The 14,695-nt window shown below is 40.5% G+C and overlaps 1 protein-coding gene across 2 annotated transcripts; it reads right to left on the minus strand.

Moving 5' to 3' along the window:
- Positions 1 to 290: 290 nt before the first annotated feature.
- LOC131226260 (uncharacterized) lies at positions 291 to 10,566 on the minus strand. 2 transcript variants are annotated; one of them, XM_058222047.1, is made up of 4 exons: positions 10,432 to 10,558; positions 10,261 to 10,307; positions 6,598 to 7,497; positions 291 to 3,203 (listed from the first exon to the last, which is right to left on the minus strand). In XM_058222047.1, the coding sequence occupies exons 2-4, from the start codon at positions 10,264 to 10,266 to the stop codon at positions 1,227 to 1,229; spliced, it is 2,883 nt and encodes a 960-aa protein (XP_058078030.1). In that variant the 5' UTR covers positions 10,267 to 10,307; positions 10,432 to 10,558; the 3' UTR covers positions 291 to 1,226. The 2 variants fall into 2 exon arrangements, with proteins under 2 accessions (XP_058078030.1, XP_058078031.1); XM_058222048.1 differs by lacking the exon at positions 10,261 to 10,307 and having other exon boundaries at positions 10,432 to 10,566.
- Between the last annotated feature and the right edge of the window lie 4,129 nt (positions 10,567 to 14,695).

Raw genomic sequence — 14,695 nt, forward strand, 5'->3', positions numbered from 1 at the left:
CGAATAATGGCAATGGTCAGCATTGAACGGGACAAGGTCTGCCAATCAGACGCAAGGATTATCCAATCCATGCAATTTGGAGATAGTGATCCACCCACAGTGGTACCCACCCCATGAACAATATGTATCAAGGATGTTTCAGCACACCAGATCAGGAGCTTGGTGCACTGCATGCAAGTTAAATTTCCCTGTTAAACAAATGAGTAAAATGATTAGCATTAAATTCCCATCCTGTATGTATGTATGCCTTTTGAATGGCTAGTGGACAGAATAGACTCAAAATAAAGCAATTGGAAGTAACAGAAGCTTTTATTCATCATAGGAGTAACATGAGAAACTATACCCAATACAACACTGGAGGATAGGATAAATATGGAAACCCACTTGTATAAGAGATGATTGTTGCTCTATTATTTTTTCCAGTCAAAATCATCGACTGGACCAACACAAATGGCCATTGAGAGTTTTGACTGAAAGGAGAGAAAAATTGTAGAATCTGCCAAACCATTGGATATGCAAACTCAGAACCATCAAAATTTCCTGTCCCAAAAATACAACTCGGATCTCGATCTCCCTTAACCTCCGATTCCCAATTTCACAACCTTGTGGATGCTTCATTTGGCATGAGAGAAATGCACAAGGCATCCGTGCAATGCGATAGAAGATGGTAATCATTGCGCATGTACATGAATCCCAGCCGTTCATCAGGCAGGCCCCACCATGAACACGCCTTGGTCCAAAATTCAGGTCAATCCCCACTCCAAGTGGGACACATGTGCATATTGAATGCAGGATGTTGGTCAGTTTATATTTACCTATCCATTTGTATCTTACAAGTTTGGCCAGCCTGATGAGTGGGCCAACGTGATTTTTGGGTCACAGAACATTCACGGCGGAGCCACCCTGATATGCAGCCTGACTCTCGTACAGAAGTGTCATCCTCAGTCATGCACCACGAGGACCACTCTCTCCCCAGCACCGCGCTTGATTAAACAATAAAAACCAAACCCCGGCAGAATCTTGAGATGATCCAAATTCTCTGGAACCTCCACCAGCCGTAAAGAACACAACCAGAAAGGAAACCGTCTTGACACTACTCATAGAGGTCATGATTCATGAGAGCAAGTTAGCGCGTTCTAACTGGTGGAAAAGCATATGATCTGATTCTAATGTTTTTCATAGCATCTGTTAAAAAAAAAAAAACGAATTGCCGGAGCTCCAATCCTCTAGTCAGAAGGAGGCATATCCCTAACAACATCCTCATATTTTCCTATCGAAATCTCAGGATGATAGGCAGTTATAGGGATCCTAAGGTCTTGAGCTCCTTCCCTTTCAGACCAGATTTGAGATTCAGTATCCATGTTTGTGTTGCTACTATATTCCTCATCCACACCCTCCACTTTGGAATAGTCAGTGGCAACAATACCAGAATTTGTGGCAACATGCCCCGAAACTCCAACACCATCACGTGCCCGTCGCCGTGAAGACCTTGGCATTGAAGTCCCAAGTGACAAGGCCTTCATGCCCCTTCCCCTCCGCCTCGTGTTAAAGAACCCACATTCAAAAGCTTCCAACACTCTGGTCGTCAACGGCCGGTTTCTGGTGCTCTGCCGCCGAGCATTGGCAATCGGTGGATCTGCACCATCAACGCCATTAGAGGTTCCCAATGCAAGGGAATGATCAGGCTGCTGGCTCATTTCCAAAGCAAAAAGAGACCCGTTCATATTTGAACCATTCTGGCTCTCTGTCACCTCTGCGATGAAAGGTTCCATGGTCTCAAAATCAGGTGGGACATGTGGTAGGTTCAGGTCAATCAGAGTCCGGGGTGGCTGGTTTTCAAGAGATGACACTGCTGCACATATATCATTGGCACCAAAAAGGCCCTCACCAAGCAAAAGTTCGCTGCTCTCATCTGGACAGACTTTACCTTGACTGACTGCTGCAACCATGATATCACTTGCTACAAGTGAGTAAGGTCCACAGTGAGGCGACTCTTTCAACTGAGGGCCTGCAGAGGAACCCTGACTTCTTTCTGCATGATTATAAATATCTAACCTTGGCAGTTTAAGACGGCCCCTAAAAGAGTTCCGTCGGTCAGATCTCATTCTGGCCCCATATGGACGCTTTACTCTCACCCTGCAGTGGCCACCATTCCATGCATTAGGGAACTGATCCTTGTGATCACTGATGGGCAAATCAGCTGAATCTGGCTCATTGATTGACATCCCTTTCTCCTGAAGAGCAGCTACATGATCCAATACATCAGCATGCACTCCCTTATTTGGCATACAGTTCAAGCTGTTCCCCGATTTATTGCCATCATGCGTTGTCGGGTAGGACTCCTTATCGTTCAACAGCATATCAGCTGATTCCTGCTCATTGACCTGTTCCTCGGAGCTATTGTCACTGTCAGATTCGCTCGAAGAGCTTGTAGTGATGGGAACACGGGTTCTGTACACAGGTAAGTTTCTCGTGTTATCCACAGGTAAGCTTCTAAGTTCTTTTACCTGATATGGTTCTGCTCCATGAAGCAAACTGGTGTCGACGATGGTAAACTTTGCGACCTCTGAATTGCAATTCGGAGTCCTTGGGCGAAGATAGCAATGGCGCTGATGATCAGACGGACCCATTTTGTCTAATTTGGCATTCGGGTCCCATCCATATTCGTCCTTGGCTCCATTTCCGTTATTAATTGCCTCAACTTCCAGCTCAAGAAGCTTTGGATCTGATGCTACTTTATTCAAGACATCACTAATAGAATCGAAATAATGGTCACCTTTAACAAGTTTCCTTCTTGAGAATTTCTTGATGCCCGGGATGAGAAATACCAAAGGATGCTTGGTACCAACACAACCATGATTCTTGGGCTGCTCAGAATGCCACCCTCTTGCAAGCAAACGTGGCCAAACGGCTTCCCAAAAGAGATCATTCGACCGTGCCTTGCTCAGCCTGAAGTCTCCAGTAAGAAATCTAATGATGTCTCCAGATGTGAGGGTGGAGCACGCTTTGCCAATGGGTATCTCGGAACGGATAGAAATGACTTGGTTTGTCTTCATAGGCTCCATGACGACGCCGGTGAGGTCATGCTTCCTCCCTTTACCAATTCCTATGGCTTCCACAAGAACCGTCAAGCCAACCATACCCTTCAAAGATGAGACATATTCTTCTAGAGAAATCTTCCCGTCACCAAATATCCTGGTAACCTGCAAATGGATTACAATTCATACGTATTCAGAAAAAAAAAAAGTTAGTTTAGCCATAAAAATGTTGGCCTAATAATACTGAAACTAGGGGCCTGCATGTGGACAGTTAGATAAATGACCGATGGTCCACATATGATGTCCACATCTGGCCCACTGGATGAGTGAACAGCCTTTTCTTTACCAGGGCATCTGCACTGGTGGGCCTGCTACGTTAAGGTCCTGGATGTCATAAATGTGTGTCATGTTAGCACCAGTGCCCCATGATTCCAATTTGGAATTATCAAATTTGTAATAGAAAGAGAACTGGAGTGTAGAAGCATAAACTCACGCATCAAAATCAAATTTCTAAAACATGCATGTGTAAAATTCATCAGTATTTTGGTTAAAACATGAAAGAAAATCAATGAATGACGTCTATAAAAAGATCAACAAATGAGCAAGAGATACACATATCAAAGCCATTAAGGCCACTCTAGGTAACTAGAGACTCAACCAATATAAAGTATGGTTGCACGAAGCATGAGAGGAAATGGCAACCGACACGGGTGCAAAAGCGGGGAATCATATGTTTTGAAAAGTTGAATTGTTCCAAAAGAAAAGGTATAAACAGCTACAAAGCAGGAGCAAGAGCACGAGTCCGAACCGGTACACAGCGGGAGCAGCACATGGGTGGAAGGTTGATGCAACCAAGAGAGAATCCTCAAGACTAAGAATTTGAAAAGAGGGATGTCAAGGGGAGATATTTTCTACACCACTCTTACCTAGGGGCCATTTCTGGAAAAGAAAGAATCAGCATCTGAAATATTCCTAACATTCGAGCAGTGTTGAAAATGTCAATATGGGAATAATTAGTGTTGAACAGTGTTAACTAAATGACAAGGTTCAATTTCTCCAGCCTATTTGTGAATGATGTTTTTAGGTAAAAGAGAGCACTTTTTTTTTATGGAAATAAAGGAGTGAACTTCCAGTACAATATAGCTAATTTTGAAAGGGAATAACAACCCATCCCAAATTCCCAATTGATAGCAGCAACCATTCTCTTTCTACTTATGGTAATACGATAGTAAAGCTGTGTACCTTTCAAAGGAAAAAATAAAAAATAGCACGACTTTGGATTATGGTATTATTTAAGGAGGAAGGAATTGGTGACACTATCAATACAGAGGATCACTTTTGAGTTCTCGTAGAAAACGAATTCGGCTAATTTTATTTCCAAGAAAGGAAATCCTTGTGAAGTACCAAATCAACAACAAGCAAAAACATAATGCCAACTATCAACACAGTATACAGGGGCCAAAGTTGTCAAGACACTCAAGTGGCCCAATGCGATAGGCCCCTGCCAAAGGTTGCATAGGCAGGTGGTGTGCGACGAAAATGGGGAGCATATATCTAGTATATCAGATGGAAGTTTGCTGGCCTCATATGCATCCTCTCCACACACCCCTTTATATGCAGCAGACCTGCCAGCTTGGCAAGTCTATTGGACATCTGAGATGTGCATATGGTGGCCCCTATCGTGAAGATGGCCATAAAGAAAAATCAGGCAGGCTGGTCGACTGATCAGGTGGGTCAGTATATGAAAAGAATGGACTGCGTAGAAAAACTCACCAATGGTCCACATTCAACTTACACATCAGGCCCACCTGACTAGTGGACTGACCTCAGTTGTTCATATATCATCTTCACAGATGAAGCCAACTTGTGCACCATGTAGATGTCCAATTGTCTGCACACTTACCAGGTCAGCACTTGTGCTGTGTGTAAAGGAGCGTGTGGAGCTAGCACAATTAGTACCCAAATTATTGTGTTTTCCATCACTTAATACATTTTTTTCCTGATATATTAAGGTCAAAACTTCTCAATCTACAAGGGCTATGTAGATAGACAATAGAATATCTGATGGTTTGATTATTAATTCTAGTCCTCAATTTACTCATCTAAGCATTTCATTGTATCCTTATCCACATGACCTCAATGAGATAAGAAGAGTGATTTTTTTTTTTTAAATCAACAGTAATAAAAAATGTTGTTGTTAAAGTCACTTGATATATGTTGATACACCATCCTCTAATGGCTCAGGCTTTTAGAGCAAGTGGTTGTTTGACATGGTATTAGAGCAGAAGGTCAAGTGTTCGAATCACAGGAGCAGCAAATATGCCTCAGTTAATATATTCTCCTACGGGGGGCAAGCCCAACCTGTTTATGGTTTGAGTGTCCCTCCACCCTTGCCCAGTATGTTCCAACCCGCACGTGTAGGGGAGTGTTAAAGTCCCTTGATATACATTGATACACCATCCTCTAATGGTTCGAGCTTTTAGAGCACGTGGTTGTTTGACAAAAGTCTTTTGTCAATGCTGTTGAACATTGTGGACGAGTAGAATCATAAATTTCTACGAACAAGTATCACCGCTGTATGAATTTCATCAGATATTATAACCGTGAACATCTAAACAAAAAATTTGGAACCAAATACATATGAAAATATTAGCATCATTCAAGAAAGCATTTTTTGAGCCGACGACCTGCAGGAATCAAAAGTTGACCACATAGACTTCCAACCTTAAGGGTGCATTTGGATGCTCAATTGAACTGAGTGGTAGCTCATTCAATTCATTATAGAGGAATTGAACAGTGCGGGTGGCACTGTTTCAATTAACAAACGCTACCAAACCACTAAGTGCAGTTGCATATCAAGTTGGATATGAAACAATAGTAATTGCAATTTGGGGGCTCGTCCCTCACCATGAATGGAGTGGATTAGTCATTCGCGCTTTAATGAATTGAATTGTGATTCAATCCAGTTAAACATCCAAATGCAGCCTAAAGAAATTATATAAATTGCATGAACATTGACCCAGTTCAATCTTTTATGTCTGAGAAATTACGAGGTCCTACTTACTGACAAAGGTAGAGTTGCAGACACAGACTCCCATGCATGTGAAGCCCATATTTTGGTGATCCAAACCACAGCTCCGATGGGCCCTTCCTCATATAGGGGATGCCCTGTTAACCTCCAAGAATTCGACAATCACAACCCTTCAATTAGTGACCTACACAGACAGCTAAGATAAAGAGTACATCAATGGTCCATATTCAATGGAGAGAGCCAAATATGGAAGGGTTGGGATCTTTGAATCTGGGGGGTTTCTCGGACATCCCCCATCCATGGTGGGACTCATCGGATCAACAGTTTGGATCACCAAATCATGGGCCCCACATGCAAGAAATCGGAAGCGTCAGAAAACTACACCTTCAGTGATGAGCAGGACCAAGAATTCCTTTTCATGTCTGGCACAAACGTCACAACCATCACCAGGGCAGAAAAAGCTGAAATCTTTGTATCAAATGTTTAGAAACTAGGAAAAAGTACAATTGCTGGTTTATCAAAAAATACCTCCACTAAAGCATTCCCGCAATCGTCTGAAACACGGGGTAGCAAACGTGATAATAGTTCTTGCTGCCTCCATCCTGTAAAAATGCGTTGCCCATGTATAGACCGCCTGGTTCTCATCTTCCGGCACTCTGACCATCTGCGGTGCCCATTAGACCTATAAAATTGCCCATAGTAAAAGGATTGTATATCCCCCATCCCTTTACTCTCAACGAATCTTTTCACCTGAACAAGGTTCTTCCCAAAAATGTAGAGACCAACAATAAAACTCTCATGTTCAATATCACTCCAAGAACCGCCCAACGAACCAGGCACCGGATGGTAATCTTTGCTTTCATGCTTCTTCTCGACATTAGATTTCTTACATTGCCGCAGAGGAACATCCACATCCATCCGATCACCAAACAGGTCATGGCATGCTGGCCTGCCAAATCCCTTCCCGTTATCTGATTCACCATCCCAAAATTCGAATTTACGCATTGAACCATCAGGAACATTTGTATGATGGTTTGCACTGTCAGCTGCATATTGGCTTGCTGCATTGCCTTTAGAATTCATCCGGCTTTCTTTTGCGAGATTGTATTGCGCAGATACAACTGGGTAACCATGAAAATCCAGCCCTTCGTACTTGACATGATCGACCACATCCTGGACCCACATAACTGGGACGGGTAATGTGATTGGAATGTAGTCAAAATCATCCGAACCTTTGGTATTAGTTGGCTTCTGACTGTCCCATTGTTCTGTTAGATATGGAATTTCAACCTGGTATTGATCTCCAACTCGAGGAAGTACTTGTGGATCTCCATAGATACTACTTACACAAGAAGCCATAGAAAGCAACCGTTCTGCAGATATATCTTCCATGGATTCCTCATTGTAATCTACCTCGACTGAATCCATCTGATAAGCAATTGAAGAATATTATCAATTGGTGTCGTCATTGAAATATTCCTAGTATTCTGCCTCCATGACTACATAGTAAAAATTCATGTTTACATCGAAACTTATGCATACCAAGATTAAGTACTAAAATCAAGATGGTCCTACAAGAGAAACAAATGCAAGTGTTGACTATCAAATACATGTTGCCATCAAAATAGCAAGAATGAAACGGTCCAAAAAAAACAAAGCATATATGCCTACTATGGCCCTAGAAGAGCTGCATTGACTCTCCATAAGTGCTTCGCTCATCGATGCGAGTTGTTATCTCCACATAACACAATAAGTAGAGAGAGAGTTGGCATTTGTCGAAGTTTGCAGGAAGCCAGCTTCCCCTTGCGAAAAACTATGATTCTAACTTTTCATTTCGCACATCTGAACAATCACTAGACATTGCAAAATGAGAAATTTCATGCATTTGCTTCTCATTCTCGCTTTGGGAGTGCTCACGTAAGGATGCCCCGCTAGGTACCGCACAGATTCTGGGAACTTGCAATAGAAGTGAGATGCGCATGTACAAGGAGCAAATCCCAGAGTTGAACAACCATGTAGAGGTGCCCAGCTACTTATATCCCACCTCAACTCAAATTATCGAAGCACACTTAAATTTGCACTAACATTTTCTATTGTAGAAACAGAAAAGAACACAGTAATACAAATGAAACAAGTAAAATAAATAAAAACTGTAAATGAGACTGAAAATTAGATCAAAGTTATGTGTCTCTTTTCAATTTCCATAGAGCTTGACTTTTGAAATCTCAAATGAAATAGCATTTGATGTCATTCCAATTTTCTTTTCTTTTTTTCTATTGTGACATGTTATAATATGTGCAATTTTTATTTTATTTTTTTAGTAGTGGAAACGAGGAATTAGTAAAGATTCTTGAGCAAGAAGTTTCCAAAAATGACAACTTTCGATATCTTGGCTTGGGTCAATAATTCAAGACAGTTGCAAGGTGGAGAAGGATGTTGCTCACAAAATCCAAGCTAGGTGGAAGATATCGAGAAGTGCCACCGGAGTTTTATGTGATTGCCGTGTACCACTCAAAATGAAAGGGAGATTTTATAAGATAGTTGTAAGATCAGCAATGTTTTGTGGGACATAATGTTGGGTAGTTGAGGGACAACATGTTCATAGGATGAGTGTAGTTGAAATGAGGATGTTGAGATGGATGAGTAGCAAGACGAGGAAGGATAGAGTAGAAATGAATGCATTTGAGGAGATTTAGGAATATCACCAATAGATAATAAATGAGGGAAAGACTTGGTTTGGTCATGTGCAAAAAAGACCAAGAACTGCGCTAGTTCGGAGTGAGTTGGTACAAGTTGGAGTCTCTAAAAGGGCAAAGGAAAGGTCCAAAAGGAGGTGGGTGGAGGTTGTAAGAAAAGACTCGATGACCAATCATCTAACTTATGGCCCTTGATAGAGTGGAAAGGCAAAACAAGATTCATGTTGTTGCACCCAATTAATTGGGATAAGATGATGACGATGATGACATGTCATAATATATTCGCACTAAAAAATACTTACTATAATATATTCAAACAACTAAAAAACAAAAAGAAATTCATTTGGTATAACGAAAAAACCCATTAAAGTAGCTTCATTAAGCTTATTTTGCTAAGCACTTCGGCTTGCTTTCACATAAATAGGGACAAAGGAAATTCATGCCATCTACCATCAAAATAAAATCACTACAAAAGCATCGATACACTTAAAAAGCATTTCAATAAGAAAAACCCCAATTCATTTCTCCACGTGAATACTTCTCAAAGTAAACACTCCGGTTACAAGTGTTATTATACGATGCACAATCCAAAATCTAACAGAACAATGACCTTTTTTGTTCAACCCAGTAATGGTAAAGGTGGTCCCCCCTTTCAGTTACTTAATCCATCCATCCAGTGGGCTCCATCAAGAGATGGGCTATGCCCTAATCTCTCACCCATCAGGCAACCATATCCATACATTAAGAATGAATAATTACAACCAGCAGTCCACATTTAACCAGGTCCCATCAGATTATTAGTAACATATGATCATCCAACCATTGAAACTTTGGGGGTATCACCCATCCACAATGGGACCCATCACACCAACGATCTGGATTACCAAAGGTGTGCCCACAAATACAGTTTATCAGACAGAAAATGCTGACCTGCGATAGTAGAGATACATTCCTATGATAGAAGCAACAAAACCAACAAAGCAAATTAGTAAGAAACAGACCACCATTGACACCAATCCATAAACACAAAGCTTGAGAATCACAAATCTACAACAAAATCCCTTCACTATAACAATATTAAATAAATAAATAAATTATTATTATTATTATTATTTAATAATAATAAATACGCTATGGCACCATGGTATGTGCCCATAAAACCATGAAATGCAACCACACCATAAATTCAGGGAAAAAAATAGAATTACAAAACTAAAGAAACCCAATACACGTATCGACCACTAGAGAGAAATTCCCCCACAATCCCATAAAACAAGAGATGACTCATTGACGCTAGCTTGGATTTACAAGAATTCCCATGTACTGTAAAAATATCCATCTGTTCTATTACACGCACAACCAACAATATAATAACACTAACCAAAGTACGTTAAATCGTCCACTAACTATATAAAATAAATAGAAGTGATAATAACCCATTAAAGAGAGAAAGAAGACATGCAAAAAACAGAGGAAGAGAGAGATGGTGAGTGACCTCCATGGAAGAGCTTCAGACGTTGAAACGAACGTGAAAAGACAAGTCTGGGAGAAATGGGTATTCATGATTAATGTAAGGAATGACCTTGATTAGATACTTTAGGATGAAAATACCATAAAACAATAGAGAGAGATAGATAGATGGACAGAGACAGAGAGAAAAGATTACCTGTATATTTACGGGGTTGGAAACTTGGAATTCGAGGGAGGGGAAAAAAGAGAGGGAAGGTGAGAAAAACGAAAAACAAAAAGAGAAAAGAAAATAAAACAAGAGAAAGTCGTTCTCTCCAAACACACGCAGAAAGAGTAATAATATATAATAATAATAACAATAAAGAGAAATTATCTGGTGCTCTCAGGATAGTACAGTTTACGTTGCACCTAGCTGCATAGGGACATTTGTAATGTCTAAATGATAGATCCAGACCGTCTAATAGGTTTTAAATTTATTTAATAATATATAATATAAAATTGGACTGACTGAATGATCTGATCCATCCATTAGTTGGACTGCTTCTCTATAGAGATCCTTTTCCAAGCCATGGATTGGATGGCTAGGATTTTCTTACCAAACTGATTCTTTGGAACTATATGAAACCCTTTCTGGGAACAGCAAATAGATCTCCTAGGTTGTTGATTAGGTCCACTTTTCATGAATGATATCCACCGACTATTTTATATGTTATTTGATTGGATGGTTAGAATTGTCTGATTGGTGTTATTTTCACATACATTTCTGGATCTAATGGACGGCCAGATTGGTTGGTAGCACAGTTCAAATGTCTCTATGTAGTTAGGAGCACTGTAATTTACTGTACCCTCAGAGCACTGGATATTTCTCGTAATAAAGTGTTGATAAAAGCTAAGTGTACCCGCACGCATGAGTTGTACAGTTTTGCACGATCTGTACCGTTCATCACTGGGACATGCTTTTAGCATTGCCTGTATTGAAATTTACGTTGTTCAGTTCATTTTTCAAGTATCAGATTGTACGAGAGAATGGACGGTTAGGAAAAAAAGACCTATTTTCTGCGTTAACCTTGTCGCTTGTGGCGCATCCGACAGGGCTGCCAGCCTGAGTTCTGAACGGGGTGAAGTCACAGAGCGCCCTACTTGATTGATAGACGAGATCTTACACAGGTGTGTCATGTTGGCACGTGTATCGTAACGCCTCCCATCCATCTCTCACAAGCGAGAAATTTACGACTATGGACCCCACCTTTTATCCAGTGGTTTTTACGAAACCATACAAACTTAACATACACACTTAGACCTCCTCGTACGGCCACCGAATTTGAGGACGAAAATACCCCTGCCTTCCTCTGGCTGGCGTGCAGAGACGAGCGCTGACGGACAGTCCGGCAATGGGGAACTCAGGTGGGGCCCACTGTGAAGTTTGTGAGAAATCTTTCCCGTCTAAGTTCATTCATAGGGTCACAAAGACCTGGATGAAGAGGAAAAACAAATTTCATAATGATCCAAAACTTCTAAAACCCCTAAAAGGGTTTCAATGGTAGACGTGCAATTACCCACTGCCATTTACAGTGTGGTCCACTTAATAGCTAGATCTATCTTATTTTTCATCCCAAGCCTTAATACGAGTTTGCCAAATAGATGGACAGTTTGAATATAACACATACCTCATAATGGGACCCACAAAAATCGGTGAGATCACAACAGGGAAGAAAGAAAAAAAAAAAAGGAAAAAATTGAACCAGCGAGCTGGGGTCGACCGGGTTGGGCCCGGGCATGACTGGACCTATGGCTACGGATTATAACTGTAGCCATAAATGTAATTCTATGCACTTTTTTCTCTTTTTTATTTTTTTATTTTTATTTTTTACATAGAGAACCTTTTCCCCCTTACATTTTTATCTACAACATAATTATGTAAATATGTATATATAAGTATATAAAAATATTTTTCTATCTTTTAATTCATTTCTTTATCTATTCATTTAACAAGCATATCTTCCTAAAGTAGAATGATTTACTTAACTTACCACATATGATTTTGGGGTAGGAGAAGCTAATTTAGCCAACCAACCTAGTTATTTTCTAATATTCCATCGGATTGGAAAATCTCTTTTGACTCTTCTTTTCAACTATAAACGATGGAATTCTCCATTGCGATATATAAAAAACGATCGCTTTAAGAAAACATTGAGTGGGGCAAATTAGAAATTTAATTAAGGGAAATATGAAATTTAACAGGGGAAATATGAACACACACTCACACTAGTGGAATTTCACCACCTACGGATACTCGAACGCTTAACCGGGTGTTGAAACTCCTAAGAGTCTACCACCCGAGCGGGGCAAACTGAAATATGAGCGGGGCAAACTAGAAAAATAGCGGGGCAAACTGAATTATGAGCAGGACAAACTAGAAAAATAGTGGGGCAAACTGAAATATGAGCGGGGCAAACTAAAAAAACAGTGGGGTAAACTAAAATATAAGCGGGGCAAACTGAATTATGAGTGGGGCAAACTAGAAAAACAGCGGGGCAAACTAAATTATGAGCGAGGCAAACTAGAAAAACAGCAGGGCAAACTGAAATATAAGCGGGGCAAACTAGAAAAACAGCGGGGCAAACTGAAATATGAGCTGGGCAAACTAAAAAAAACAGCGGGGCAAACTGAATTATGAGCGGGGCAAACTTAAGTATGACCGGGGCAAACTAAAAAAACAGCAAGGCAAACTGAAATATAAGCGGGACAAACTGAATTATGAACGGGGCAAACTAAAAAGCAACGGAGCAAACTGCATTATGAGCGGGGCAAACTGCATCAACGGAAGGAGCATCGATTTCTTCCGAAGCACAAGAAGTCTCCGTCAGGGAGACCCTCTCTCTCCGTCCATTTTCATTCTTGCGACTGAGGCTTTCAGTAGAGGTGTTACATTTTTGTTTGCGTCAGGAAGCTGTCAACCTTTCCACCTTCCCAATCATTGCCCCATCATTACGCATCTTTTTTTCGTTGATTATGCAATTGTTTTCCTTAATGGCAGGATAGCTAACGTGAAAATCTTTCATAGCTTCATTCGCGATTATGAAAGCTCTTCAGGCCAGAGCGTCAACGCAGCCAAAACTACCTTCATTGCTCTAAAGAAAATATCTAGAAGAAAAGCTCAGCGTCTTGCCTACATATTAGGCTTCTCCCAAGGCTTCTTCCTCACGTCGTATCTAAGCATTCCCCTTACCAAGGGTAAAATCAAGAGGCCGATGCTGCAGCAACTGGTTCAGAAGATTACTACCAAGATTGATGGATGGAAAGCTAAACTCCTCAATCCAGTTGTCAGATTGGTATTGATTAGACACATTCTTTCAAGTATTCCTATTCACATCCTGTCAGCAATGAACATTCTGAAAGCAGTTGTTAAATCTATCAACCACGTGTTTGCAAATTATTTTTTGGGGTGCTTTTGAGCAAGGAAACAAGAGACACTGGATCAGTTGGGAAAAAAAATCTATGTACCATTCCATGAAGGCGGTCTGGGTATTCGAAAAATTGGGGACGTTATGCATGCTCTTCAAGTCAAAACAGTGGGTCTGGGTATTCGAAAATTTCAATTTGCCCCGCTGTTTTTCTAGTTTGCTCCGCTCATAATTCAGCTTGTCCCGCTATTTTTCTAGTTTGCCCCGCTTATACTTAAGTTTATATCGCTGTTTTTCTAATTTGCCCCGCTGTTTTTTTAGTTTTCCCCGCTCATATTTTAGTTTGCCCCACTGTTTTTCTAATTTACCCCGCTCATATTTCAATTTGCCCCGCTGTTTTTCTAGTTTGTCCCGCTCATAATGCAGTTTGTCCCGCTGTTTTTCTAGCTTGCCCCGCTCATATTTTAGTTTGCCCCACTCAGGTGGTAGACTCTTAGGAGTTTCAACACCCGGTCAAGCGTTTGAGTATTCGTAGGTGGTGAAATTCCACTAGTGTGAGTGTGTCGGGGTGTGTGTTCATGTTTCCCCTGCTAAATTTCATGTTTCCCTCGATCAATTTTCTAATTCGCCCCACTTAATGTTTTCTCAAAGCGATCATTTTTATATATCGCAGAATTCCATCGTTTATAGTTGAAAAGAAGAGTCAAAAGAGGTTTTCCAATCCGATAGAATATTGGAAAATAACTATGTTGGTTGGGTAAATTAGCTTATCCTACCCCAAAATCATATGCGGTAAGTTAGGTAAATCATTCTAGTTTAGGAGATATGCCTGTTAAATAAATAGACAAAGAAATGAATTAAAAGATAGAAAAATATTTTTATATACTTATATATACATATTTACATAATTATGTATTATAGAAAAATGTAAGGGGGAAAAAGTTCTCCATGTAAAAAATAAATAAAAAAGAGATAAAAGTGCATAGCATTGCAGTTATGGCTACGGTTATAATCCGTAGAGATAGGCCAAGCTCTGACTCGGTTGACCGGGTCCCA

Source organism: Magnolia sinica, chromosome 14 (genome assembly GCF_029962835.1).
Source record: "Magnolia sinica isolate HGM2019 chromosome 14, MsV1, whole genome shotgun sequence".
Classification (NCBI taxonomy): Eukaryota; Viridiplantae; Streptophyta; class Magnoliopsida; order Magnoliales; family Magnoliaceae; genus Magnolia; species Magnolia sinica.

What these genes read in the sequence shown, in the direction of transcription:
- LOC131226260 (XM_058222047.1), bottom strand. An exon ending in GCGGGAATGCTTTAGTGGAG is followed by an intron (nt 3,204 to 6,597) that starts GTATTTTTTGAT and finishes ATCCATTTGCAG; the next exon opens with GTTACCAGGATATTTGGTGA.